This window comes from Dermacentor variabilis, chromosome 9 (genome assembly GCF_050947875.1).
Source record: "Dermacentor variabilis isolate Ectoservices chromosome 9, ASM5094787v1, whole genome shotgun sequence".
Classification (NCBI taxonomy): domain Eukaryota; kingdom Metazoa; phylum Arthropoda; class Arachnida; order Ixodida; family Ixodidae; genus Dermacentor; species Dermacentor variabilis.
In genome coordinates this window covers 122227778-122254892 of record NC_134576.1, presented here as the reverse complement: position 1 = coordinate 122254892, position 27115 = coordinate 122227778, and the positions used below count along the sequence as shown (strand labels likewise).

Here is a 27115-nt window from a genome sequence, read left to right as displayed (position 1 = left end):
TCCAGTCGTCCATACTTTTGATCCTCGTAGGTGTTTCACACCTCATTTATTCGATTCCTCATTTGCCCGCAAAAAAAAAAAACGTATGTGGCGTCAATGTGGCCGAACGTCGACCGGTGGTCGACCGTGGCGAAGACGGCGCTCACGGTTTCGCTGCCGGCGCCGGCGCCGGCGGCGGCGCGTTTTCGATGTTGGCCTTGGCCGACGGTTCCGGCACGTTGGCGTCCGTCATCACCGTCTCGTGCAGACGGGTGTACGAGGGCCTCTTGAGCCTCAGCGGAGACATGGGCGCGATGGTGATGTTCAGCTCGTTGGCCCCCTTGGACATGGCCGCCTTGACGCCGTACTGGTCCATGTTGTCCACGGGTACGCCGTCCACCATGACGAGCACGTCGCCCGGGTACATGCACTTGTTGGGCGTCACCACCTGAACGTCGGTGGTCTGCACGCCAGGCATGGAGAGAGAGAGAGAGAGAGAGAGAGAGAGAGAGGGTCATTAGTATCTGTGTGCAACAGTTCTTGACAGTCCAGGACCAGCTGTGGAACAAGATGTGAGCAGGCGATGGGTGTGTTGTCTTGTCTTGAAAACAGTGTCCAGGCTATGCAGTTTTTTTTTTATCATAGAAGATTAGCTACGTAGTTGTGACAGATGGTCGGCAGTCGTCTAACAAGAGGCACGTCAGGCAGGAGCGAACGTTTTGACAAATGAACTTTTCAATAGGGTGTCTGCCACCGGGGAAAATCTAGACAACTTGTGAGTTCTGGGAAATCCAGTGTAAGACAGGAAATTTTTCCGTCGGTTGCTTCGAATCAGAGAAATTGGTACTTACAGTGAATGGCAACGCTAGTGGTAAGCTAATAAATAGAGGGAGCTACATTTTCATCTGAACCTGCGCAATCGTCGAATAGTGGTGTCTTAATTGCTGGCTTTGTGAGAGCTATTCCAACCCTCGTGGGTTGGAATATCGTAAAATGCATGATTCCTACAACTCTGATACTCCATCTCACGTGATTAGCAGCTTATACTAGGTGAAATTTATGGGCTGGCATGGCAACATGAGAAGCTATAAACTGCCATTTTTCTTTCTTTGCGCCTATGCCTCCAATATCATAGACTTCAATACAATTGTCACAAAAGAAACAGTCAACCAAAACCATGTAAGATAAGGCAACTTGAAAATGACAGTGTAGTTGACATCAGCAATCGTGCTGGAGAAATTCTTTCTCCAACCAATATTGATAGCATGAGGCCTTCGTCCTGCCATGAAACTCTACTTGCATAGCTTTCGCAATACACGTATCAGCAGAAGACGATGAGGCGCACACACACATGACGTTGCGTATTGTTTGATGCACGTGTGATCACACATCTCTCCCTTGGGGAAGTATGCAGCTAAGCTTGACTTCCTTGTTGTCGTGATCGATATGAAAGGAAAACTAGGGACATCTCCTGCCGCAAGCACTGTAACTCTCTCGCTCGATCGGGGCGAACTGGGGCTGTATTCTGAAACGTTCGCCTTCCGCGATAGTCGCGTTCAATAAATCGAGCGACTGCTCACCCGTGACGTCAGCAGGCACTACCAACACGCGCTGTCGAACGCTTCACATCGCATGAGAAAGCGCACCGTGCGAGTTGTAGAGCGGCTTGGGTCTGTTGTTTTCGAGTGTGGTGGCCGCAGTACGGGTTCTGCGCACTGCCTACGGTTGGTTACGGCCGCTTTGGGCAGAATAAATTGAATAAGTAAGCGTGAAATGTTTTACTTTAAATGAATGAACAAATATCGCCGCGAAACAACGCGTGTAAGAGGCCAACCAAAAAAGGCTACTATAAGCTACCACCTATCTTACCTCTACTACACTCCACCACCAACCGAACACCAAAAGACGTGTTCGTTTATTCAATATATGTCGAGAGCACCCATCGACACCATAACGTTAAAATGACGTAGGCCGGAACTACTAGGTGGCGCTGTTTGTTTTCCGGTTTTGCTAAAACCGCCAATCAGGGCGCCGTTGGCGGAAGCGTGGCCAAGGCGATAGTCTCGCGGAAGGCGAACGTTTCGGAATACGGGCCCTGATTTACGACATCGATGCAGTCATGTGGTAGCGTACATGCTTGTGCTTATAATGCACAAATCCTCGGGAGTGTAGGGAACTTTCAGTGCCATTAATGTAGAGGGGTCGAAGAATATGAAAGCATCTCCTGATCAGTTTAATTGTTGAATTTGAGTAAGAAGCTATAGCTGCCTGATCTGAGATGTTAGGCGATTATGAAGTCCGAAAAGTGGGACACTTTCAAGAGCGTGGCAATATACCATGAATACCCAGTTGTGTGGCTATAGGCGCAGCTATTCAGAAAGGCAATGAGAGCCCTTTCAGAGTCATCTGACAGATCAGGGCTTTTCTTCAGGAATGATTTACCACTTGCGCGATAACTAAAGTTATGATTTCAAGCTATGTACATCAACAACAATAACAAAAGAGACACAACAGGATGGCTCATAAGGAACTCCTGGTGCCAGAAGTAGTACGCATTTCTGCTGATGCCGTTATTAAGCCAGCGACCTTCACCGAAACTAATTAAAACGTCAGCTTGAGCGCGACTGTGTTCAAATATAGCATGGTGTCCATTCCGCGATCTTCCGTGACGGCACATAGCTGTTCTCTTACACAGAAGAGGGCACTCTTGAGTGGAAGTTAGATTAGGTACGTCAGCGAAAAGAAAAATTGGGAAGCCCTTGAACACGTAAACAAGGAATTGAGAACATCTATATAAAAGAAATCATCATACGCATACAAGGAACGTCTCACAACCAAGTATCAGGGAGACGTCAGTGGTATGCTTTTTTTCATGCTCTATACGCGCGTGGTGCATGACGCAGCTCGCAGTGCGAAATACCGCCGCGGTCACTCTGAGCTATACAATTTCTTGTAAACTCTTTGTAAGGACTACGCGTTCCTCATTATTGCGAGAAAGCCACAGGCTTGCTGCGTACCTTCTGGATGACGTGGCAGTGTACCAGGGCCTTCTTCTGCTCGTTCCACGCCTTGGCCTCGAACACCTTGAAGCCGTAGTAGCCGCTGCCGCTGCACGCGGTCTTGATGGCCCTCACCTGGATGGTGTCCTGGCCGGCCGCCTTGAGGATCTGGTCCCAGTCGCGTCGTGACTCGAGCAGCCTGAAGGCGCTCGAGGACAGCACGGTGACAACGAGCTGGTCACCGCAGTCCTGCATGCGGCGCTTGACCTCAGCGACGGGCAAATCCGAGGTGTCGGCTCCGTTGACGGCCACAATCACGTCGCCCTCGAGCACGTGCGAGACTTCGGCGGGACTGCCGCTCTTGACTTTCTGCGCGAGGTCGAGAGGAAGATCTCGTAAATGGACAGTAAAGGAAAAAAAAACACAATAAGTCGAGCAGGATCGATATATATATATATATATATATATATATATATATATATATATGCATGCGATGCATTTACGGACTATGTCTAGTCAAGATTGCTGACCAAAACATCTCCACCCAAGAGCGTCGTTGTCTTGCTTTAGGTGAGGGCTGACATAACCACATCACTTCGTGATATGTGCAGCAGTTAAGTGAAGCATGGGAAGCGCTTCAGCGGCCGGTCAGAACACGTTCGTTTTTCAGGCGAAAATTTTTGTGAAGCTCGTTCGTATTAGTTTGTATAGCTTCTGTCTACTTTTGTATGGACGACTGCTTTTGCCTTGAACAGTCAGGATTAATTCGGAGGCCCCGCCCTTCGCCGTTTCTCATAGGACCTGCATCGCTTTGGAACGGTGCATTTAGTTCACTTTATATAGAAAGTCGACTCTCGTTATATCAAGCTCAGTTAGCTCAACCTTCTGCGTAATTCGAACGCACTGGATACTCCAGGCGATAAACCATACATTGCTATGGAAAGAAAAAAACCCGTTTACGGGTTAATTCGAACGCGAAAGCATGCCGCTTCGGGTAATTCGACCCTGTCGCGCGCCTTCATGAGCGCAGCGGCTACTAAAGCTTGGAAAGCGAGACAATCAGTAAATGCCGCTTCTGCTTCCCTAGCGATGAAGCTGTGTTACTATATATTTATTTTACTTTCATTTTCGGAACCTTAAGAACTTTATACTTTTTCTTCCAGCCTGAGGCAGCGGTTAAACGTGTCGGCGCTCGCTTGAGTCGAGTTTCGAAAGCAAGAGGCCGGAAAATATTACGGACCGCCTCAGGCAACAAACAAAAAACCAGAACTCGTTCATTCTGCCGCCGTTTGTTAATTCGAACTTTCGGGTAATTCTACCGAACCTCGCGGTCCCGCAATGGTCGAATTAACGGCAGTCTCTATTGATACGTGTGCACGACATGCCCGCAGCATGTGACGAAATTTCGCCTCCCTTACAAAGCATCCACATTAGGACATTGCACAGTCAGCGGTTAATTAGGCGAAAATATGCATTGACGAAAACATGCCCCGTCCGAGCACTGACCTCGACCATGTAGAACCTCTTGTTGTTCTCTCCCATGACTTCCACGATGTTGATGCCGAAGCTCCAGTACTTTCCGAGGCTCTTGGTCCGCCACATGATCAAGTCCATTTTCTCCTTCGCCGTTATCGACTTGTCAGCGGAGGCTCCAGCTACGAAGTGGAAAAAAAAAGGAAACTATGCAGACAGCTTTAGCGCACTTAGCGGGCGCGTTTTCCAACCGCACTGGCTGATTGATACGGCACACTGCTGCGCAGAGTAAGGTCGGGGATTCGACTCCCGGTGAGCGATGGTGTACTGACCGTGCACTTTTGTCACCACCTCTTTTCTATTTGCTAATCTTTCACGCTCCTCCTCGCTCCATTCTTTCCTTTAAGAACTTGCATCTTACCGAACAAAAGATAACAGAGAGAGCGTGTACGCTAGTTGCAGGAAAATAAGTAACAATCGTACCCAATATTGTTACGTGGTTGCTGTGTTGCCTCGCTTCATCACACAAACATTTTCTTTTTCTCGTGTACAAGCTTTACTACAGCTTAGCCGAATTTCGTATACCGCTTCTGAAGTGCGGTACACGAAAGCGGTATACCCGGTATACCCACTTTATAAGCGGTATACCGCTTATGAAGTGCGTAAACTCCTTATGAAGTGCAGTTCATGAGTCATTTCCAGTGGGCCCCACTAAGTTAAATAAACCAAACTCGAAGGCTTTGCTTTTGCAGACTGCATGCGCCGGAAGCAATCGCAGCTGCAGGAGAGACGTCATGGACGCCATGTTTGAGGCACCCACTATAACCGGCGCTTTTTTTACCTGCGTACGTTTAAAAAAATGGCTGTGGCTTAGCTAAGGTTAAGCCCAGGATGCGAAGCATACTAGCCTTTAGTTTAGTTGTTGAACCACTGTTTAGCCTGGTGAACTGCTGTTGCTTGGCTATATTTGGTTCGGCTAGAGGAAGAAACAACTCATGCGTTACTCTGCTTCGCCTTCAAGAGTGGAACGTGACAGCGTTCCCGTCGACCCGCCAAAGGGTGTAAGACAATGGGCTACGGCGCAGCGACTACGCACCCCGCATTGGACGCGGTGAGCGTCGAGCAACGCAGCGTTCGGTGCGGCAACGAAATGTGCGCCTGAGCAAGATACGCACTCCTGAGCCTCAGAAACAGCTAGTTTCTAAGGCAACACCGCATTCACTAGAGGCGCTTTTGTACCTCTTTGAAGCATCGTACTCGTGGCTCAGTGGTAGCGTCTCCGTCTCTCACTCCAGAGACCCTGGTTCGATTCCCACCCAGCCCATCTTGCAAGAGTTCAGCCAAAGCCACCTAGAAACAAGCGCAGCTGCTTATATACCGCCGCGACGGCGCGAGTTGGAGCCCCGTTTCTCCTCTGTCGTGACGTCACGGTGTCACGTGGTCAGCCTTGAAGGCGACGCCGCGAGCGACGGCGCGAGTTGGAGCCCCGTTTCTCCTCTGTCGTGACGTCACGGTGCCACGTGGTATGGCATGGGGTCAAAGGTCATTGAAGGCGACACCGCCGCGCCTGAGGAGCTGGGTTGAGCTCTAGTAATATGCTTCGCATAAAACATCAGGCTCATTCAGTGGTAGTCCCATAGCGCCGCGCGTCACTCAAAATTTTCTCGGCATCGTCGGTGAAGCCATGGGGGTATTCATTATGCAGGTTTTATTCGTGATTAGAAAACCGCGACGGTCAAGGACGTTGATTCTGTTAACAATTGTTTCTTTGCAACCATGTTGCACGTTGTTGGAGTAATAGTGTACCACGAAGCGTATAAGAGAGCTATCATGCGCCCGTAAATTCGTCCTTGAAGGTTGATCCCAAACCGAAACGTGGAAATAACTTAGTTGTGTTTTTCGATGCGCGTAATGTGCAATGCGTTACATGTGCGTGTTTATAACAAAAGCCTTTCGGGTAATAGCGAGCGCTTGCCCTGTATTATTCACTCGTCGTTGTCCCTTCGAGGTTTACCGACTATGAATCCGCGCCAATTCGCCGTGGTTGGCGATTGCGTTGAGGCTTTGCACTCACTCAGGCCGCTGATGCCGGCTTTGACGTCCACGTCCGAGGCCTTCTTGTAGTCCAGCTCCTCTGTATCCCCGGGAGTTGACTTGAACAAGGAGTCCTTCAGTTCCACGGGACCAGCGGCCGATTTCGCCTGCGGGGAGTAGTAGCATAAACTACAGTAGACCAAGCCTACTGCAATTCTGCGTGTTCCATCAAAAAAAATGTTACTGTGTAACTCACAGTATGTGCCACCTAGTAGGACACGCTGGGGTTCAGAAGTGATGGTCACGTAAACAGCGTGGCTATCGGTGGAGATCAGTGAAACAAATGTAGTACAGTAAGGCTTCCTTATAATAAAGTTGAAGGATTACTTATTTATCTTAATTATTACATTATTAATTTACATTATTACGAATCTTTCTAGGGATTGCAACAGAAATTCAAGTTGTTTCGTCATGTTCAATATTTCTTCATATCTCGTTTCCTTATAAGGAGGTAAGCTGTATTGGTTTAAAAATGAAGAAAAAAGTGCCTGCCGTGATTTATCGCTCACGGCCAACGCCGCGGACGCCGACGCCGACGACACCGGCTTTTCTGAGACACGAGCTCCTTAACGCTATCGCGTTAATAATTGGGGCTGATTTGTCAAGGCACAGGTAACGTTACAACAGAATGATAGATGGCTAGATTGCGCTCAATATTGTCACAGCTCGAGCAGTGATAAAAAGCAACTTGACAACTCTGACACGCCGTCTCAACCACAGCGAGCACCGCTGGGACGGTGCTTCATCTGCCGGTGCTTACGTCACGGCTAAGCGATGAAGAACGCAATGATGTTGGCTTGACTGAACGCTCGGGTTACGCTGAAGCTGATGATTTCTGTACTGCGCATATAGCTCGACGAATGCCAACTAATTACTGCCGATAAAATATTCATCGTGACAACTTAGCTAAACCTAAGTAGGTCAAGCAGTCCAAGGGACTCTTTGACACCACTAACGACTATCATCAGTCATCATCATCATTAGAGCAGTGTGTTTGCGCGAGCCTCTACATTGACTCTCGTAAATAGTGTATATTGAGTCTCTATAGCAGAGGCGCAGGTAAACTGATCTGCAGGGGCGAACAGTAATAGAACGGCGGGATAATTAATGGAGGAGTAGGGCAGCCTACATAACAAAAAAACAGTTTTTTTAAGGCAAACGTGATATTTTCATATTTGATGGTTTGCTAACGGGATAAATATAGACTGAAAATGCCGCCTTGTACACACCCGCACCAACGAAACACAATGTGAAGTATGTGATATTTTTTTTAAGACTCGCTATGTTTAATTTTACGAGAAAGCGTTTGATTCAGTCGAAACCTCAGCAGTCATGGAGGCATTACGGAATCAGGGTGTAGATGAGCCATATTTAAAAATACTGTAAGATATCTATAGCGGCTCCACAGCTACCGTAGTCCTCCACAAAGAAAGCAACAAAATCCCTATAAAGAAAGGCGTCAGACAGGGAGATACGATATCTCCAATGCTATTCACAGCATGTTTACAGGAGGTATTCAGAGGCCTGGAGTGGGAAGAATTGGGGATAAAAGTTGATGGAGAATACCTTAGCAACTTGCGATTCGCTGATGATATTGCCTTGCTTAGTAACTCAGGAGTGTGTGTGTGTGTGTGTGAAATTTTATAGCACGCTTTTCCTACCTTTCAATTATATTCTGCATAAGTGATTGTCTGTGCCCATCGTATAATTTGTCACTGTTATGCGGAATACACACGTACCTATCCGGTATTGCTACACATATTACCTAAGCAACACTATGTTGTCTAGGGACCCCTGTTAAATATCATTCTGAGTTCAGGGATACCAACTGTTTGATTATGAGGTATAGGACTCTTCTTGCGTCCGAAGAAACTATTCTGTCTGCGCCACGGATCAGAAGAGTTGACAATGAAAGCAGCAGAAGTAGCCGCGGTACAGTACACTTAGCTGTGGCCTTGCGCAGTTGAGTTCGAAGCCGTGGGTTCGACCTGATCGTGCTGACCTCAAATCAGTGGGCGCAACTTGCAAAAACACTCGCGTGCTTATATTTAGGTGCATACTAAAAAAAAAAAAAACAGGGGGTCGAAATAGCCCGGAGCGCCCGCTATGGCGTTTCTCATAACCAGATCGTGGTTCTGTCTCGTCAAACCATAATTAACTTTTTTTTTAAGAAGCAGAAAGCTATGGTATCGTAGTTTTGGTACGTAAAACTCCAGAGTTCAATTTTTTAAGCATTAGAAGGCTACCCAAACCGTGCTTCGTGGAGCCAGTTGCTGCTATATATATATATATATATATATATATATATATATATATATATATATATATTCTTAGTAAATCACCTAAATGTGTAGCAGAAGACCATCACCATGACGTGCGTAGCTTGGAGGCTTTGTGTTCGCAATCCTCCATGTCGATGAGTTCTCTCACGCAGGCCGATATTGCATGATGTCACAGAAATATGATTGAATAAACCGGGCCATACAAAATGGGAGGTTTTACGTACAAACTATATCACAAACGCTAAGCGTATACGTGTAACATGGCTACCGCAAGTAGAGAAGAGGCCAGTACCATTGCTAGCGCAAGAGAGAAGAGGCCAGTACTCACAAAGGTCATCATTTTCTTGAAGCTGGGGGAGGCGTACGAGTAAAGGGCCTTCTGCGTAGACGCCTCGACGTCCACCATGTCGTCCACCTTGAGAAGCTTTCGCTTCAGGGTGTTGCTGGTAGCGCTGACAGCTGCGAATCACGAACAAGAGGCGTTGATATTCTCTCTGCATGTTCGGAAGGGCTCAGCAAAGTAGTGGTAACCGACAAAGATGCCATAGTTGACGAACTGGTGCGCATTGCGTGGTGGCTCACTGGATTTCGTAATCTCATTCCGCGTATGCGGAATGAGATTACGAAATCGAAGTCCAACACATTCGCAGAAATTCCGCGAAAATTTTCCGCTACGTGGAACATTTAGTGTTCCACCAAGGAGAACACTGTCACTCCTAATATCGTTCCACGTAGGTAAACGTAGATGTCATCAACTAAGTGGAACCACTCACGTGGAACGAGATTGAGAGCGTGCTGCTGAACACGGGTGCGTCGGCTCGACTGACGGCCGCGGCGGACGCGTATCGACGGAGGGCTACGTCCAAGAACACTGATGTATTTAAGGTTTAGGTGCTCTTTTAAGAACCCTACGCTACCAAAATTGACGCTTGGTATTCATACCCACAACCGTGGCGTCTCTCCCAACCTCAGTGCTGCAGGGCGACATGTAACCCCACCAAGTAATCAGTAAATGCACTTCCAAGTGCAGGTCATTAGCCACATTTACGTAGCAGGCGACACAACACAGCGTGTCGCATTCTCTAAAGCATCGCGGTAATTACTATGCGACAGCGTCTGCATGCGGCGCATTATTCTTAGTTGGAACCTCTTTCCGGCGGCTTGCATTGCACCGGTGAGTGGAGGAGAGAACACGGCGGCAACCTTCTCGCTGCTTCAATGCGCCAAGCGTTTTAGAGGCACCACACCAGGCGACTTACCCAGTCCCGAACTACCTTCTTCTGTCGCATCGACACGATTCACCTTCCTGGCGCATTACTCTCTCTCTCTCTCTCTCTCTCTCTCTGTTATTTCTTCTTTATGTCCACCTCCCCTTTCCCAAGGCGCTTAAACGCGCTCCGTAAGGGGCTGTAGGAAGAGCGCCCATTCCTCGCTTCAACCACTCTCTCTAGCCTATTTACCTCCGTTTACATCAACGCGACGTGCTATAAGTTCGATATGATGGGCCAGTTGTCGTATTCTTGTAAACGCCCTTATAGGTATTGCCTAAATCCATGACCTGTGGGCTGGTCTCTCCGGCTGACAGAAGCGGATCTCGAAGGCCGTGCTTTCGACAACTACGCGCACCAGAAGTCATCGCGGAGCTGCGAACACGTGGTGCAAGCCATTTTCTCAGCACCACCAATTGCAAGAGAGGAGAGCGGCCCACTCACTGAATCGTTCCGGCTTGTCCGCTTCCTTCTTCTTGGTCATGCACTCTCCGATGGCGGGAATGTTGCAGAGGTCTTTGGTGGTGGCCAGCCTCTTCCAGTTGAAACCCGCGTAGAACGGGTGCTCGCGGATCTCCGCGTACGTGGTTGAGCCGAGCCGCTCGACGGGGTTCTTCTTGAGCAACTTGAAGACCATGTCCTTGGCCTCGGGCGTGGCCGAGTGCGGGTGCTCCTCGACCTTTGGCCACTTGAGCGGCTGGTTGATGATCTTGTCCGTCAGCTCCTGCTTGGTCTCGCCGCGGAAGGGCACCCGGCCGGTCATCATCTTGTAGAAGGTGGCGCCCGCCGACCACCAGTCGCAGGACCGGCCGTACGGCCTCCGCTTGAGGATCTCGGGGGCCATGTAGGGTATGGTTCCCGCGGACTCGCCGTCGTAAAACTCGAACGCCGTTTTGGTGAAGTAACCCTTACAGACGCGCCTCGAGACTGCGCGTTATGCGGGAAGGAAACGGGTGAACCGCAGCGGTAAAGCACCAACACACACGAAAATTTTGAAAAGCAAAGAGTTTTCTAGAAACATTACTAGAGGGAACTCTGATACGTTAGTGTCTTCAGGAGCTGCAGGTAGGACGGTTCAGCCACTGTGAGAAAGACTGGCACATGGACTTGCCTAGAATTTGACCTTCTGGATTCGAACGGCTTTGTGACCTTGCAAATTAATCATTTTCAACAATGTATTGCGTCATAAAGGCCACTATTCAGTGATTATACTGTGCGCACAATCTCATTGCTTTCTGCGTTTACAAGAAAAAAGCAATTGCATAGAAATTTCCGCCATAAAGACAAGCAAAGCATTACAAAGCGACGAGAATGTCGGAAAACACAAGCACGTAGCTCAGATGAATCCATGAGTACCAACCGCCGTTGCCATGGTGGCTGAACAATAGCAGTGCAAGAATTCAGTTCATTAATTTTAGTAGAAAACGGTGTGGTCAAGAGGAATAAACTATCCCCTTCCAGGTGACAATCAATACTTTCAGTTTACAATTTAGTTCAATCAAATTTGTTGTATCTTCAGAATCATGAAAAGCGTGTCACGATGCATGGTGGATGCGGAATTTTCAATAGTTCAGTGAGTTTTGTCCAGTTTCCCGAATGTCGACCCCGTGCTCTACAGAGAAGCAGTCATACATGTAAACGTCGACTATTTCATGTCTAGCATGCTGGGAGAGCACTTATCTGGCCACTTGAAAAATAAGCCTAGTGCTAAATATCGTCAATAACAATGTAAAAAAGCGAACCCGCTACATGATGGTGTTAGTTTCGCTGCTTGATGTCTGAGTACGACCGAGAGCGAACAGCTGTATGCATTGCAACTCGCGTTATTGAATAGCTTCACACATATTCAAACTTGCAACGCAGGTTCGTGCACAGGTGCTTCAAGATGTCTACGACAGGTTCTCAATATTGTGTTCATGAGGACCTTCGCTTTTGGCGCACTATATTTACGTGCACAATTCTGCACACAGTGCCTGAAGGGGATATCAGTACTTGCAGACGACTTCCTGTGGCAATATAAGGAAAACTAGAGAAGCGTAGCGTAATTGTGAAAGCGCTCCTGAAGTTATTCCCACAGTGTCTCATACGCGTTTGCTTGAAAAAAACACTTTCCTTACTACAGCACCTATTTTCGGTTTGGATATAAAATTTAGAATTTTATTTTCTTGCTTTACTTTTCGATTCGTGGCACTCGCGAAACCAGCGCAACTGGAAGCTACGCTGATTCACTGTCTGCTCCAAGAAATTGAAACCTACAGTGCTGTCAAACTCTGCCGGAACTACTTGGTGCTGTAACACACGTGCAAAAGCTCCGCTCCCCGTAGCTTGTTTTGCATTGACCCAGAAGGCTTGCCCCTGAGTGCAGGGGAGTCGGCAAGTTCTTCAGATAGGGTGGCCCACGTTTCGATACGGAGACCGTCGTTGGGATTCAACCAATACTCGAAGTATGACTTTTTGCTACAGAACGTCTGTGTCTGACATCACAGAAGAGCAGCGCTAGAATACGGCAAAAGGCAGGAAAGAGAACACAGTCACTGCGCTAACAACTGTATCTATGCGTGTTCACTGTACTCCTGACTGGCAGCGGTCAGTGAAGTGCGTCAAGCAACACTTCCCTGACGAGCACCGGCCGGTCAGGCATATGTGTTTGTACGATGAACAGAAAGCACAGGTATAACGTTAGAAAGCTTGCAATCTATAGAAATGTCTTGCACTGTCGCCAGTACAAACGTGCGCCCGTGGTTTCCGAGTGCGAAGCGTTGCACAAAAACGACTGACTAGAAATTTTATGCTATCTAACGTACAGTCGAGTGCAAAAGTTTAGAGACCACGGCATGTGAAAAAAAAAACTGGAATTAATTTCTTCTAGCACAGCCATGCAACGTGAAATTGTATAAAAGCAAGGCGCTCGTCAAGCAGGCGCACGTGGGCAGTACACTTGATTTCGGCCTTTATGCCTAGGCTGAGAAGAAAAAAAAAAGAAATTTAGGGGCAACATTGATCCTTAAACTTTTGCCCTCGACTGTACATGTTGAAATTTCTGCGAAGCGAAGCCCTCGTGAAGCCGTTGCGTAACTGCTATAAAGCTAAACGTGATACGCACAGTCGCCTTCATTGTCATCTATTCAACACGTAATCTCGCGCAACTTTCGTGTTTATACACCTTACTGTTCACAAACTTTAATGTGATGCAATGTTTGTGTTTACGCGCTGCGCTGCGCACTATGTACGCCGTAATGCACACGATAGAGTTCATGCTAGTAGTGCACGCTATGGACTCGCGCGCAGTGATGTCGTGAGGGCGCAGGGGATGTTCGTCGATGGAAGAATGGTGAGGACAGATGCATGCTACAAGAAGTACAGCGCGAAAGACAGGGTTAAAATTGAACCAGTATGCTTACCGTTTCATTCCTGAATCCACGTCTTATTGGAAACTGACGCGCGCACACGTGTTGTACATGATGTGAGGCATGAGATCATTCGGCAAGCCGGCAACTACGGTCAAGACAGTCAAGGAGGCTTCGCTAGGAAAGACTGATTTCACGATTTGAATGACCGAGACTGATCGTTCAAAGATGATAGTGTCAGCATTCCTACCCTGGAACATTCCGCGAAATAAATTGATTATCTTGCTACGGTCTTCTGATGTGAATGCCTCGTTTGCAACCCGTTTTAATGCGTTTAGCATCCCTTGTGAAGCTAACTGTGATCTGTTGCGAACGTCTGGTACTGAAACCGGGGTTCGTTCTTTTTTTCTTTTTTTATGCTGCTTTTCATACGGCGACCTAACCGCGCATTAAGAAATGCACTTTAACTTGAAGTCAATGCTTTACTTGATTACTTGAGCTATATAGATGACTCTTGGCGTGAACGGGCCGAAGAAGACGTGATGAGAGTCTTGAGCACGTTCATGCCAGAACGTCATCTAGATCAAGTGAAGCGTGGGCTTCAAGGTTAAGGCACGTTTCCGAATAAAAGGTGAGTCTCTGTATGAAAGGCACAGCATGATAATACACACATACAGTCTTTAGTCAGCGCAGTATGGTGTGCATTCCTTCCCATTTTGTCCCTTCTTCCAGCACTAGTTTTCTATGCGATCATGAACGAAGTAGCCCGCCAAGTCAATCCCACTCTTTAACAAAAGTGCGGAGAAATAAATACTCGAAAACTGCAGCGAAAATCCTTTCGGTCCCAGTTAATATGGTTCCGCACTCTTGAAAAAAATAATTCATTGTGGAAAAAAAGGCTTTCTACAACAGGAATGCATTTCACGATACCTTTGAGTTTACGCATTTCTAGAAATAGTGCAGAGTACGGAGTTTTTCTAGCACAAGGTTATGTATTGTGCGATGGCTGACTTCAGCTGTGCAGTGACACGTCCCGTAAGAAGAATAATTAAAGCACTGAGTGTAGTTCTTACTAATAATTTTATTGGTCATTATCGCGGAAATATTGATGTTCTCCACTGCTACGGAGCTTGGTGAACAAACGTTATCATTTTATAACTTTGGGTAGCCTTCGCACGGACACGTCGTACTTTCGGCACGTACAGAAGGAGCAGCACCATTACTTTAACCTTTTTAATGACGACGCCTATAAAAGCCAGAATTTTTTTCTGTCTAAAATGTGCAACCAGATCGAGAATAGGCATAATCAACAAAAAGAAATAAAGATATGTTGCGTTAACTTATTTCAGCGATACGGGGAAACCCAAGGCAGAGAATTGGAAGTGGCCTTCAGCCCAAGCCACCTATGGCTTAGTTTTGGAATTGGTGCAGACAGCTGTCATTATATGCAAACCATAGTGTACATTCCAATTGCTTTAAATCACGTGCGCGACACCACAGCAGCCGAAAATACTGCATAGGTATGTCTCCTCTGACTATGCTTTCAAAAGAAAGCGAGTCGAGTGCCGAATCCCTTCTACCGCGTCCTGTGCTCCTGCTCTAAACCGACAAATGACGCTTGCCGCCTGTAATTCAGCGTTGGCCGAAGAGATTTTATCCAGAGACTTCGTATTCAGTCTTGAAACCCATCAAGCAAACAAGTAATTTCTTGTATGTTGCCTGTAGGCAGCACTCGAACATAAATGTTTAATTACTGTCGTTGCTGCTAATTACCATTTCGGCAGTGGGACATTAAAAATGTTCACAATTTCAGCAATAATCAGATGCGAGCGTTGCGACTTACAATGCCCGATGCAGACCTTGTTGGTGTCGAAGTCGATGACCTTCACTCGACCCCCTGGAATGATCAGCATGCTGAAAGGAAACAATTGGCACTTGCACAGATCCCACGAGCATGTTGGAATCTCATGGAAACAGAATTTCCTAGACTGCAGGTCTTCAGTTGCCCAAACTATTCTTAGTAGTAGCAGCTACGAACGCGAGTATTGAAATAAATTTCAGTGCAGTTGGTTAAATCTTTCAAGACGAGAGGACATGCTTAAAGCACTGTCTCTGGAGAAGCCTTTGTTTCTTCACAAATCAATGTATAGTTTTATCAGCCCTGAATAACGTCGGGCTTAGTATTGCCTCACCTCCGGAGATCTTAATGCCAGAAAAAAAAGAATATAACACACACGTTAAACGTTTTCTTTAGGCAACGAAATTATTAATGCGGAAGCATTACAAGGCTCGTGAGGCGGAAAATCCGCCCTAGTTGTCGGCATTGCCGCGACCAACAAAGGTCCAAAAAAATCATCCAGCCCTCGACCTCTGGTGGGAGTGTAGCCCACACGACCTTTGGTGTTAAGATAGAGTTAATTAGGGCACTCGAGCCCACGGCCATTGGTGTTAAGGCACGTGAAGCGAGGCTCACGTGAAAACGATTAATCAGCAGTCGTCGTGCAACTGCACATCTTCATCGGCGCGGACAGTGAGGCGGCCACTCACTTGGACACTTTGATGTCCCGGTGGAGCAGGCCCCTGAGGTGCATGTGCTCCAGCGCGAGGATGAGCTGCGCCATGACGATGCGGCACTCCTCGGTGGGCAGGTACACCGCCTTGTCCACCACGCGCATCAGGTCGGCGCCACAGATGTATTCCATCACGGTGATGTAGGCGTCCTGATGGCATAGAGACACCTCACGTCATCATCATCATCATCATCATCATCATCATCATCATCATCATCATCATCATCATCATCATTTATTATCCCTTAAGGGCCCTGGATTGGGCATTACATAAGGGGGGGGGGGGTTAACAAGAGAAGTATTCACATGGTCATATAATTATAAAGCGAAATAAAAAGGCAGACAGGCAAAGTAACATTATACATTGTTATGGAACCGTGGTTGAAGGCAAAGACGGAGAAAAAATAAAAGATGAAAATAACACCCATGCAGTTGATCTCCGCATATGTTTGCAATTGAATAAAAAGGTTACAATACAATTCAATATAAAATTCAATTCAATACAACATTCAATTCAATACAAAAATACAATTCAATACACATATATATACACACAAGTCAAAGCAGAAAATGTGACATATATGTTATGTCATATATGTTATGCGGATTTATCTGGCACAGACAATCGCAACAAATGTTGGCGAGAGAAGAACCCCCGATCACTTGCTCCTGTGGTGCAGTGCATTCGTGGCACCACGGAAGCAACTCTTGAGCTTCTGTGCTGCGCCGCCGGCTGTCGGCCGACAGTAAGACTAAGAGTTAAGTGCTTACGAGTCAGCACCGAGGCGCGCTCACTCGTAGTTCTTGTTTTACTTAGGAATTCCAGCCATAAGTGAATTCTTTTTCCAATTTGTATCTACCTGTGGTGCCGCGTCCACATAAGCTATCAAACTATTGTCGAGTTGTAGTGACGGTGAAGGGTTGTGAATTACCTTCTCGTTGTGCCCTCAGCACTACAGCCAAAGGTGCCGCATGCCCTGCATGGGCATCCGACAGCTGGGCAGCTCGGTTTCTCTCCTACGCTCGCGAGGATACAAGAGAAGTATACTACTCGCCGCAACTAACCGCAGATCTGAAATATCGAGTTCTAAGTAACTAGGACTATTAATTAATCATGATCTTCGTTGGAATAATCACGTGACCTACATTATTAAAAGAGCTATGAAACGCTTGGGATATTTACGCATATCTTTAGGTAAATCAACGACAGAAATTAAACTCTCTGCCTATAAAATTTACGTAAGACTGATCCTCGAATACGCCGCAGTAATTTGGGACCCCCATACATAAGCTTAACATTAAAAAACTCGAGAAAGTACAGAGGAAAGCGTTCAGATTTATTTATAACTCTTATAGTTGAAAACATCCCCTGCAGCACTTTTACAGACAGCCAACTTGGAGAGCTTGGAGCCAAGGCGGTATCGTGATAGACTAAAACCCTTCTATTTACTGTATCATGACCAATTAGGAAAAGATAAGAATTTGTGCTTTCAGCCACTGCAGCGACGGCAAACTCGATCCTTCCACTCCAGAAAAGTCGGCGAACATTTGGCCAAAACGAATGCTTTAAGATACTCGTTTTTCCCGCGTACAATCCGTAACTGAAACGACCTGCCCGCTGAGGTGTTCGAAAGCCCCACTATTTCGTCTTCCATGTGCGCGCTTGATCGTTCGCGATAAGTAATTGCCTTCTATTTATCAAGCGTTTTTTTTTTCATACGTTTTCATTCGTGCGAGTTCGTTCTGAGCTGCGATATCGAATACTCACTTTGTTATGCGTAGGGCCGGGTGCTGTTACGCGCAACGTTAGGATGCTGTTGATCAGGAATTTTTGTACCCTTGTAATGATTATTTATTCTTGTATTGTTTCATAGGCTGCTGAACACGAGGTCGCGGGATCGAATCCAGGCCACGGCGGCCGCATGTCGATGGGGGCGAAATGCGAAAACACCCGTGTACTTATATTTAGGTGCACGTTAAAGAACCCCAGGTGGTCGAAATTTCCGGAGTCCTCCACTACGGCGTGCCTCATAATCAGAAAGTGGTTTTCGCACGTAAAACCCCATAATTTCTTTTTGTTGTTTCATGTATACCCGCTCCTGCCCAAGGTCTGACACTCAAGCCAGCAGTATGTACCAAATAAATAAAAAAAAATTAATAAATCGTTAGTGTCACCCGAAACAGCATTCCACATACTTCCAACCCCTGTCCAGAACATTATTCCACGCACTTTTCTCTGCGACAAAGTTACATAATAAATTTTAACGAAATACGCGGTATTGTATTCCAGTGAAATAATCCATGTCACTGGAAGCATTATTTTGTGCGTAGGACCCGCTTGCCAATGAAGTACCGCGCGTACATCAAGACACAGGAGGTTTCTAAGACATTTGTAGAACACTGGACATAAAGTGGAGACGAATGACAGCGCTTCTTCCATCTTCTTCCTACGCCCTGCGTCCTGCGCTGTCATTAGCCACTTTTATACAACGCAGAACGCAGTTCCGCACGCAATTTTTTTTATCTAATCTGCAAGTTTTTCCGTAAACTTATATCTATTGAGACGTCTAAAGTGGGCAAGATTGATGTAATATAGACCGCTCTGATATATACCACTGATTTGTGAGTAAGACTTCTGCGCAATCCTCGTAAACGGGGTCACAACTTCACGCAACCCGTAAATTTCTATGTTAAATTTGTCCGATTCAGACGCTCAAATAGATACAACGACGAAACTTTGATGACTGTTCTCGGTGTGAAGTTATGGATTTGTAAACTTTGTGCTTGTATTTGTTCTATAGTTAGGACCCCTCTGCAATATTATTTTTTAAATTTGAGATCCTTCATTGTAAAAGATGTTTACACCCTTAAGGGTGTTTTCGTATTCTAGTCGCACTGGTAGCACCCTTATCGTTAGGGCCTTACAAAAATTTATGGATTCCGACAGCGGAACTCTAACTAGACGTGCGATGACAAAAGACGTAGTCGAAAATTGTGCGATCATTTTGACCGTCTTGGGCGCACACAAATACCCGACAAGATAATTTTACAGGTAGAGATATAAAACTCTCCTGTCAGATATTCCTGTGCGCCCAAAACTGTCAGAATGATTACATAGTTTTCAATTACGTCTTCTGTCATCGCGCGTCTAGTTATAGCTCCGTTTTCGTCCTCTATAAATTTTTAAAGCCCTAACAGTAAGGGTGTTACCAGTGCGACAAGAAAACATCCTTAAGAGGAAGCTTTAGCTCGGGCCCAACTCCGGCGTGGCCTATTCAAATACATGTAAAAACGCAAAAACGTTTTTCAGAGATAACCCCTGGACCGATTTTAATGAAATTTGTTGCACTTGAGAGAGAAAGTTAAATTCTAGTGATTATTGCTCGCGGAATTCCTATTTAAGTCCTGAATTTTGTTACAAAGATTTTCAAACATTCGGAAGTTGGAAAAAAATAGAAGCACGAAGTTTACAAATTTATAGCGCTGCGTAAAAACAGATATCTCGATTCTGTAAACGGGATCCATTATATTAATGAAAGCGGACAAATTTGATTCGTAATTTTATATCTTACGTGAAGTTGTTACGTTGTTTACAAGGGTTCTGCAAAAGCTATATTTCCATACTACTAATTTTTTTTTAGATTAATGTGTAACACATCAATTTTGTCCGCTTTAGATGTATCATTAAATGTAATTCACGGAAATGCATTATCAATTTTCGTTGCCGAGTTACAGAGCTGTAAACTTGATAGTTTCGTTTCTTGATAATTTTCGATTTTTGGCAATTTTTTATAAACAATTGACGACCTGAATCAAAAATCTGAAACAAACAGCCACTAGATTTTATGCTTTTTCTTTTAAATGCAACAAACCTCGTCAAATTTTGTGCGGTGGTTGCCGAGAAAAACGAATTCTCCTTTTACGTGTATTTAGATAGGAGCACCCGAGCTAAAGCTTCCTCTTAAGGGTGTAAACATTTTTACAGTGCATCAACGTTCTGCTCCCTTCAGTCGGTAGAATACATTCTCGTAAACGCAACCAATTTCAGTCTTACCCGTCGAGCGGTTATTTGATGAGAGCATTTCTGCGTTTTACGTGTATTTGAATACGACATTATGGAGCCCCCTTGTGTGACACTTACACGAGTACAATAGCAGGAGTAGTATTTGACGAGAAATGGGCTCCCGATGACGGATGCGCACACTTTGTCGATGCAGGCCTGCTTGTGCCTCTGGAATCGGTCGCATGCCACCAGCTTCATGGTGCAGATCAGGTTGGTCGGCTTGTAGGCCACCTTGTACACTGCACTGCGACGGAACGACTCGAAGCATGAATCCCTTTTGGCATGTCCTTCGAGATAGCGTGTATCTACAGTCGCGATCACGGATGCCATGCTTTCGTCAAAGAAAGCCGTACTGAACGTCCTAGAAGGAAATCTAGTGCTAGGGTCTCCTTCCTTAGACTTCTAATAGGCGCATTGTGCTACTTCACTGTCTCTAGGATGGGCTCACTTTGCTATGGCACTGTTTCTAAGATACGCACACCTTGCTATGGCCCTGCCTCTAGGATAGGCCCTCTTTGGTATGGCACTATCTGTAGGATAAGCCCACTTTGCTATTGCACTGTCTCTAGGATACGCCCACCTTGCTATGACACTGTCTCTCAGATGTGCCCGCTTTGCCATGTCACTGTCTCCATGATAGGCCCGCTTTGCTAGGGGATTGTCTTTAGGATAGGCCCACTTTACTCGTCGAGAAAGCGACAGCGAAGACGGTCGCTTTTGATGGTATTTGGGTAGCGTTTGTTGTTTCATGACGTCGTTGAGTAGTGAACAGAGGCAGTGACCGGCATATCTGTGAGGGTAGTACAGATGTCTATATAAGCCCATTCGTTTGTATCATATGTGCTTTCCTCATTTGAGCTCTCCTTGAGATATTTGACGAGACACCAGTAGCAGCAACAGCAGCGATGATCGGCAAAGTCCTGGGGGTTTCGCCATGAAAGCTTCGCTTTAATACGGGGCGAGAGGCGATACATAGAACACCAGGATAGTATGGCAGCACAGAGTTTTTGGATGAAAGCGCAAGTCCCAACAATAACTGTTAAAAAAACGTATATATTTTCCCGCGGCGACGTCAATGCTACGCAAACAATCTCCTATGTGGCTTTCGTAGCCATCGTGGCTTTTTGATCCATACATTTTCAAAACGTCTGATCTACAAAAAGCGCGAAACGTTGACCCACGCATTTCCAGCCTCGGAGTAGATCCTTTAACCAGCAATATAAGTTTAAGCGATGAAATGAGTCCAAAGTGATATTTTACCCAACATGACAAAAAGCTGATTCTGTGAAGGTAGCTGTTTCGTCATTCAAGAGTAGACTTCGCTAACTATTTTATGGCTATAGCAAATATATGGGCACTCAAGGCGCATTTCTGTCGTCGGCGTCGCCGTGAGTTTCTGTATAAAGTCCAAGGGCGCTAAAACCGCCGCCGTGCGCCGTAGCTGTGCGTGCGAGTGAAAGCGTGTGAGGGTGGGCTGGCGAACGCGGTTCGATCTCGACCTAGGAACCCGGGCCGGCAGCGTGCCCTCTCCTGTCGCGCGCGAGGCATGGGGGTCAGGTGAGGGAGGGGGGGTGGAGTTATCCTCCGGCGGCTACTGAGGGTGCTTCGATGTCCTCTCGCCCGCCACTCCGTACAGGGTTGAGATATCCGCGGCGTCTACTACGGCGTTGGGCACGCGAATGGCGGACAGCGTGGTAGACGCCTTTGGCAGACTCCGTAGGGATGCGTTGCCGGCGCTCGTGTGTCTTGAAAGCGATGTGCGACGTGGCCAAATTGCGCGCCCACGCGGGCCTCATCTTCAAAGGGATCTGGGATGTTTGCGCAGTACGCGTAGTGCCGGTAGCTTCGTATGCGCTGTGCTTTCGACGTTTCGTTCGCGTTGAAGCGAGAGAATGAAGGAAGGTCAATTCGCTCGCTGCTGTCGCGATTCCTCACTCCAGAATTTTGACAGCGAGTTTCCGCGCTCGTCGAGCGATATGTGTTCATGTTTGCCTGTGCACGCGTGACACCGTGTTTGTTAATTCAGGTAAAGCACGTTAGCGGGCTTGTTGGTTTGAATCCATGATAGAATGTGTAAGCACGACTGAACAAACACGTAGAAAGAAGCAGACACACAAAGACAGCGCTGTCTCTGGGTGTCTGTTTCTTTCTCCGTCCTCGTTCAGTCACGCTTACACATTCTATCATTGTTAATTTAGTTAGCGAATGTTTACAAGTTTACATGGCTGACCAAACTACTATCCTTGCTTTGTACAGTTATCTATTAATTTTCTATCGCAATCAGTGCTTCGCCTTTCGGGTGTAACTGCGGCTCTTTTTTAGCTTAAACTGAATGCTTTTCTTTAGTGTTAACTTAAAGGAGTATATAGACGCTACATTTCCTACTTTTTCAAGTTTTGCGTTACACGAACGTCGTCGACCTCGAAACCCCAGAAAATAAAATGTTGGCAAAGCTCAGAGCAGACTGAATAATCTACCATAACAATTTTTTTTTCTGAGGACCAGTCTCAGTTTCCCTTAGCTCTACGTGCCGATGACACGATGCAAATGGAGTCACGTGGTAGCAGGCCTCGTGATGCTTTTACACTCGCCGGCTCTGTCTCGTTCGGTCGCATGTAATGCTATTTTTTTCTTGCGTGGCATAGCAGACGTGGCAGCAGCATAGCAGACAACCGAGCCTGCCTGAGCGAGTGCCAAAATGGTCTGCTCCCGTGTGACCCAACTTACGCTTCATGACGTCATAACACAAGCGACTCCTGCGAAACGATGAACTCTCTCATAGCAGAGCTATTATAGTACAGTTGTTAAGTCCCTGTATGAGACGAAACTAGATGAGCGGCTTTAGTAGGGTCGCCATCTGATGTACATAAGCATCCACTTCTTCACTTCTCATCATTATCATCTATCCAAGTGATAACATTCCCCTCTCATCTTCCACAGTGCAGAGTAGCGCATTAGAGCGCACTAGCTTAGATTGAGCTCTGGGTCTTTCCTGCAAATAAAATCTTTCTCTTTTTATTTAATAAGCTTTCAGGGATTTCTCTGAGGTTTGGCAGTGCTGTGTTTTTCGTTGGGGCACTGTGAAAAATTCTTACACTCTGAAGGGTGTAAGAATTAAGGGTCGCCGATGCTCACCCTTAAGGGCGTTAACTTGTCTCATGAGTAAAACCCCTAACCTTAGGGCCACAAAAAATTTCATTGCACACGACAGCGAGCTGAAATTACACGTGCGGTTAGAAAAGGCGTAGTTGAAAGCTGCGTACTGGTTCCGACCACCTTGGGCGCGCAGAATTATCTCGCAAGATAATTCGACAGCGATAGCTTTGAAAGTTTATTTACCGTACTTTTCGTGTCGTCTGTAGCAACTGTCATAGTTTCTACTTCACACACACACACGCACACGCACACGCACACGCACGCACACACACACACACACACACACACACACACACACACACACACACACACACACACACACACACACACACACACACACACACACAGAGAGAGAGAAAAGAAAATGTCGGGAGAAAACGTCATCGCTCCTCACCAATCTTACCCTTTAAAACTAAACATGAGAGGTGTTATCAATGGAACAACCAAACCCCTTTTATACACCCAATTAAGCTGTAAAAAAACGTCAATGAGGTCCAGGACCTTCGGACGACGCAACAAAGTAAGAAAGAAAAATGTCCTCCATGTCAGTGTGAGGCTCCTTCAAGTGGGAAGCGCCTTCGGCAGTGAGAGAGGCCTTACCCGAACCCTCCGGCGCCGAGCAGCTTGATGGAGAGGAAGTCCTTCATCTTCGGGATGTACGACCAGAAGGGCGCGATCTCGGCCAGGTTGAGCTTCTCGGTCTTGGCCACGACCGTGTCGCCGATGCCCATCCAGTCGGTGGGCGGCACCTCGGAGACTTTCTCCAGGGACGTGGCCAGCTCGCCCACGATGATCAGCAGCTTGCGGATGCTGTCGCCCAGGAGCTTGGCAATCTCGGGGCTCTTCTTGTGAGCCAGGTTATGCAAACCTGTATTTTTTTTTTTTGTGTGTGTGGGACATCATCAGCGACCCCGCGGATATATATATAGCCGACGGAATTTAGTTGCTTAAGTTCCGCGACTTCCATCGTGGCTGATACCCCCGATGTAATTATGAAAGAAAAAACTAAAAAAAAAATAAACGCTGTAATGGGGAGGACCGTGCATTAATTTGGCCACCGGGCGTTTGACCACCCGGGGGTTCTTCAGCGTGCAATTAAATCTTCAAGTACACGAGTGTCTTTCTCGTTCTTTTTTTTTTAAATTTCGCTTTTCCCAGTGTCATCGCAATGCGGTCTGCCACAGTCGGATCGAACCCGTGACCTCGCGCTCAGCTGCGTGACGCGCCGCATATCCACTGGGAAACCGCGCTGGTTCAGCCGACTAAATTTGCGAGCCTGTAAAAGCTTAACGCTTTTCTGTCAAAAGCCTCACTATAGGAGTCACTATAGGAGTCACTATAGGAGTCACTATAGGAGTCACTATAGGAGTGTTTGTTGGCTTCTTATGATATCACTATAGGAGTCTTAACTCTCCCAAAACGCGATGCCGTCTGCGAAAAAAAAAACCTGATTGCAAAGGTGGTGGATGCACTGGAAACTAATTTACAGCCTTACAAATGCATAAGGGTGTAAACAGGTTAAAGGGTGTAAACAGGTAAGGGTGTGAACAACTCGCAAACTTACACCTAAAAGAAAGAGTGTAAGGACGTGAGTTGTAAACTGATTTACACCCTCACGCACACTTAGGGGTGTAAATCAGTTTTCCGTATGGGGTGCAACAACGATGGTATATAGATTACACGAGACAAAATGCCTCTTTTTCCTCGCCAAACTTCTGCGCCAAAAAGACGCGTGAGCGGGAGATTTTCTGGGGTCACGATCATACCGCTGCGACACCGCAGATAAGGGCGTCTCTAGACTATCTTTAAATACTATATATGGTAAAATTCAGTAAGCGTAATAAGCACCACGTATCACTTTCTTTTTCTGTCAGAGTTCGGTCCCGCGACTTCGTTCCCAGAAAACCTGTTCCTCGAATGGTCGCCGTGGCTCATCGCGGCGGGTGACACCTATGCACGAGGGACATTGTGTGAGCGAAATAGCAGCACTACAAATCAAGAAACAGATACGCATCGCAGCAGGCGCCAGTCCGTACGTGTGCCCTCCTCACGTGCGCTTATAACTGTTACCTGAGACGTCTGTACGTCAATTGACACGTGTCCTTCACAGGCGTCAGTTATTAGTTAACCCCAACGTCACAAGCATCCGTGACATCGGCACCCGTGGTTGACGTGGGTCCATGCTTCTCTCTGCCTTGTGACTGTCTCGTTGCGCCGCATGATGTCAATAAGCAGGCACCGCGACTGACCCCTCCCCCCCCCCACTCCTCCACAAAAGAAAATCAGTTAACCTCCTACGGTGTGTGTGTGCATACCTATGAGGTTCTCGGCCGTGTCACGGACGTCCTGGAACGTGACGACCTGCTTGTTGAGCTTGTCATGAATGTCCTGCGCGGCGAGCAACACTTCCTCCATGCAGAAGAACATGAGCGGCTCGCGGTCCAGGTCTATCTTGCTCTCGCGCCGGATGTAGAACTCCAGCAGCACCGTGGTCACCTTGGGGATGCGCGGGAATAGCGTGGTGACGACCTTGGCCGCAGTGCGCTTCTTCTCCTCCATCCCATCGGCTGCATCAGAGCGCGCCCACGCATCAGCACAGACTACGCGTAGCCCGTTAAGTACGCGGTGCGCAGAAAATAACTGAAGAAACATCTATTTAAAAAAAATTGGAGGACGCTTAAGCTTCGCCTTCAAGAGTGGAACGCGACAGCGTTCCCGTCGACCCGCCAAGGGGTGTAAGACAATGGGCTACGGCGCAGCGACTACGCGCCCCGCATCGGACGCGGTGAGCGTCGAGCAACGCAGCGTTCGGCGCGACAAAGAAATGTGCGCCTGAGCAAGCGACGCACGCCTGAGCTTTTAGAAACAGCTCGTTTCTAAGGCAACACCGCGTTCACTAGAGGCGCTTTTGTACCGCTTCGAAGCATCGAACTCGTGGCTCAGTAATAAAGAAAAAAAAACTCGTGGCTCAGTGGTAACGTCTCCGTCTCACACTCCGGAGACCCTGGTTCGATTCCCACCCAGCCCATCTTGGAAGTTGCTTTTTATTTATGAAGTGCCTGCCGTGAATTATCGCTCACGGCCAACGCCGCGGACGCCGACACCGGCTTTTCTGCGACACGAGCTCCTTAACGCTATCGCGTTAAAATGTGCAGAATACACCAACACTAGGGATATTCAACGACGCGCAGTGGATCGACAGCTCTTCCGCACACAACAGCAACTCCAGCGTTTCGGCACGTGTTAGTTATGTAGATAGATACCTGACGAAGCGTAATAAGTGACCCTGCTGCAACGCCTGAAGGCACAAGCGCGAAGATTAGATAAATCCACGCGCTTCCACTTCGCATACGTAGTGTCCAAATCCACGCCCCAGCGACGGCTCTATCTGGATATGAGAAACAAATCTCGGAAGCTGTGCTTTTGCCGACTGCACGCGCCGGAAGCAGTTCGAGAGCCCGAAACACGTCATAGACGCCGTGTTTCACACATCACCCATTCCTGCGGTTAGCTGACCGATCGGAGCGCCCCATAGGTCCGTCTATTCATTTCTCTGTAGGGAAGCTCTATGGCGTTGTACGCGCTAGACCTGCGGTCTGACTCACCGTCTGCGGCCGGTGGCGGTGCAGAGGGCGGTGACACCACCGCGGCAGCCATGGCGTCGGCCGGAGACGAGAGCGCAGCCGGTCAGCAGCAGTGCACGAAGTCTTGCCGTTCCCAGCTGCCGCGGTGTACCGCGCCGGTGTGGCGTCGGCGGAGGCCCGGTGGGTCGGGAAACCGACGACGGGCTGAGCACGGGGGACAGGGCCAGCGCGCGAGCCTCGATGGCTGCCGCGCTGCCTGCGGTTCAGGGGAGCATCGCAAATACCACGGCACGCGTCCTG

The 27115-nt window shown here is 47.4% G+C and overlaps 1 protein-coding gene across 2 annotated transcripts; it reads right to left on the bottom strand.

The window, feature by feature from the left end:
• LOC142557396 (microtubule-associated serine/threonine-protein kinase 3-like) lies at positions 1-27115 on the bottom strand. Of its 2 annotated transcripts, XM_075669196.1 has the most exons (12): positions 26837-27115; positions 25547-25798; positions 23832-24099; positions 20154-20319; positions 15990-16162; positions 15286-15356; positions 10540-11022; positions 9156-9286; positions 6526-6652; positions 4485-4633; positions 2997-3347; positions 1-442 (listed from the first exon to the last, which is right to left on the bottom strand). In XM_075669196.1, the coding sequence occupies exons 1-12, from the start codon at positions 26886-26888 to the stop codon at positions 143-145; spliced, it is 2523 nt and encodes an 840-aa protein (XP_075525311.1). In that variant the 5' UTR covers positions 26889-27115; the 3' UTR covers positions 1-142. The 2 variants fall into 2 exon arrangements, with proteins under 2 accessions (XP_075525311.1, XP_075525312.1); XM_075669197.1 differs by lacking the exon at positions 23832-24099 and having other exon boundaries at positions 20154-20314.